Below are 2,192 nucleotides of genomic sequence, written 5' to 3'. Positions count from 1 at the left end.
ATGCTCATGTCCATATCAAGAAAACACAGCTGAACAACTTTCTTGAATTCCTTTTGCAGGGCTTCTTCCAACGTTGTGAAATTTTTTTCACATTCATTTTCCATTCTCGCACAATAAACGGAAAAGCGTGTTGTGCAGGCAAGCAAAATAAAATACTGATTTACTAATTGCACCTTTGAAATTGAAACTACTCGTATTTTAAAGTGTCTGGATTTAAAGTATTATTCTGTAAATTTTAGCATGGTTTAAACGTAGCTCAAAATGAATTTTCTGGCGTTATTATAATTATTATTACTTTTATTTAATACGCACTTATAATAATTCTTCCAGTATGTGCTGCATGATATGCATAAGAAATGCAAAGCAGCAGTGAAATTGAAACATAGTTTAGTATTATTTATCATTTAATGAAAGATCATTTATTTCATTATGTATTTTAGTCAATATGTAAATGAAAAGTAAAAGATGTAAAAGTATTAAAAAAATAATTTTGACTATGCTAAGTCAGAACGGTAAAAATGAACAGTTACAGGAGGATTAAGCAGTTTGAGAAGCCGTGCACTTTAACTGAAGTACTTTAATTCAATAAAATATTTCCTTCCTTGACAATAACCATGTTCTGATTTTGCATTTCAATATACAGTTTTACAAAGAATAATTTATTTCAGTAAAAATAAAATGTCATACAATTTACGTTATTAACCCTTTGATGGATTGTTGGGGTAGAGCCCACCCCAGGGGGTTTTCTTTTCGTCGCATTCTGTCAATTTTCATTTTTATAGTCTGAAGCTTTGTGAAATGCCTTTTGAAACAATAAGACATATTTTGAAAAAAATTTCAATGTTGCAGGATTTTTTGTTCGGTCTACAGAACATCGTAAACTTAAAAGGTACGTTGTTGGATTGTTGGGGTAGGCCACACCCCACTTTAGAAAAACACGTGTAAAAAGCTGGGAGTATGTTCAACTTTTATGAAATTTATTTTATTGGATAGTTCGAAGAATTCTGTACATGATGGTATTAAAGCATTTCCAATTTTAATAATTTTTTAGCATTTTATTGGCAAAAAATGCGACAAAATTTTGGTTGAAAAATCGTCTTTTTTCAGTTTTTTTCTTCGCGTGGACTTAATTTTGTAAAATTCGTGAAACGAATTACAATATTGAATAGAACACGTTATTCTGCACATTTTGATACCAAACTCAGGTCTATAGTCGTTTTTTTGGTTCCGAAAAGACTTCGCTTATCTAAGCCTTTTCTATAGTTTTAACATAAACATATGGAAAAGTGTTGAGCAGGAAATCGATATCCCACATTTTTTTTTGATTTCAGTATCTATAATTTATTTATTTTTATGTATTTTGATTAAAATTTCATTATTTGAAATAAATTTCAAGTCTCTTCTAGCTGAAAATTCAACAAAATTGACGTAATAAATCTGTTGATGGCCGGCGGTGGCCAATGGTTCTATGGTTCACTACTTTAGATTGCGCAGGTCTAGCAACATATGTTATTTGGACATGTAAAAATCCAGATTGGAACGCCCGAAAGTCGCAGCGTAGAAGACTAATTTTAATGGAGTGTGGCAAAAATTTAGTGGACATCGTTCTTCAGAAACGGGCTGCCAGCCCCCCGCAATCCCTTCCTTACACAGTAAGGAAAGCGATAGAACAAATAGGAACAGCGACGTCAACCGAGCGGTCAGAAGCAAGCAAAGATGAAAAACACATCTATGGAAGATGCGTCTTTTGTGGAAGAAAACGTGACAAAAAAGTAAGATCTAGCTGCATAAAGTGTAGAAAGACATGCTGCAATGAACATCTGCGCAGCTACTGTGAGCATTGTGATGTTAATCCTAGCACTTCCCAATAAAGAAAGATCAACAGATTTATAACGTCAATTTTGTTGAATTATCAGCTAGAAGAGACTTGAAATTTATTTCAATAATGAAATTTTAATCAAAATACATAAAAATAAATAAATTATAGATACTGAAATCAAAAAAAATGTGGAATATCGATTTCCTGCTCAACACTTTTTCCATATTGTTTATGTTAAAACTATAGAAAGGGCTTTAGATAAACGAAGTCCTTTAACGGGAACCAAAAAAAGACTATAGACCTGAGTTTGGTAATCAAAAGTGCGGAATAACGTGCTCTATCACCAATGTAATTTGTTCACGAATTTTACCAA

At 32.2% G+C, this 2,192-nt stretch overlaps 1 protein-coding gene across 1 annotated transcript; it reads left to right on the top strand.

The window, feature by feature from the left end:
• The first annotated feature begins 1,443 nt into the window (after positions 1–1,443).
• On the top strand, positions 1,444–2,065 carry Tsp_13460 (conserved hypothetical protein). The gene is given in 3 exon segments (XM_003367679.1): positions 1,444–1,471; positions 1,486–1,772; positions 1,988–2,065. The coding sequence occupies 3 exon segments, from the start codon at positions 1,444–1,446 to the stop codon at positions 2,063–2,065; spliced, it is 393 nt and encodes a 130-aa protein (XP_003367727.1).
• Positions 2,066–2,192: the final 127 nt, after the last annotated feature.

Source organism: Trichinella spiralis, assembly GCF_000181795.1.
Source record: "Trichinella spiralis strain ISS 195 chromosome Unknown Scfld3869, whole genome shotgun sequence".
NCBI classification, from domain to species: domain Eukaryota; kingdom Metazoa; phylum Nematoda; class Enoplea; order Trichinellida; family Trichinellidae; genus Trichinella; species Trichinella spiralis.
The sequence above is the reverse complement of the archived record's forward strand: the minus strand, read 5'-3'. Positions and strand labels throughout refer to the sequence as shown.

Excerpts from the sequence above, each read along its gene's own strand:
- Tsp_13460 (XM_003367679.1), top strand. The coding sequence starts at position 1,444 with ATGGCCGGCGGTGGCCAATGGTTCTATG. Across the intron at positions 1,773-1,987 it reads GAAGAAAACGTGACAAAAAA|ATACTGAAATCAAAAAAAAT; the intron begins GTAAGATCTAGC and ends AATAAATTATAG.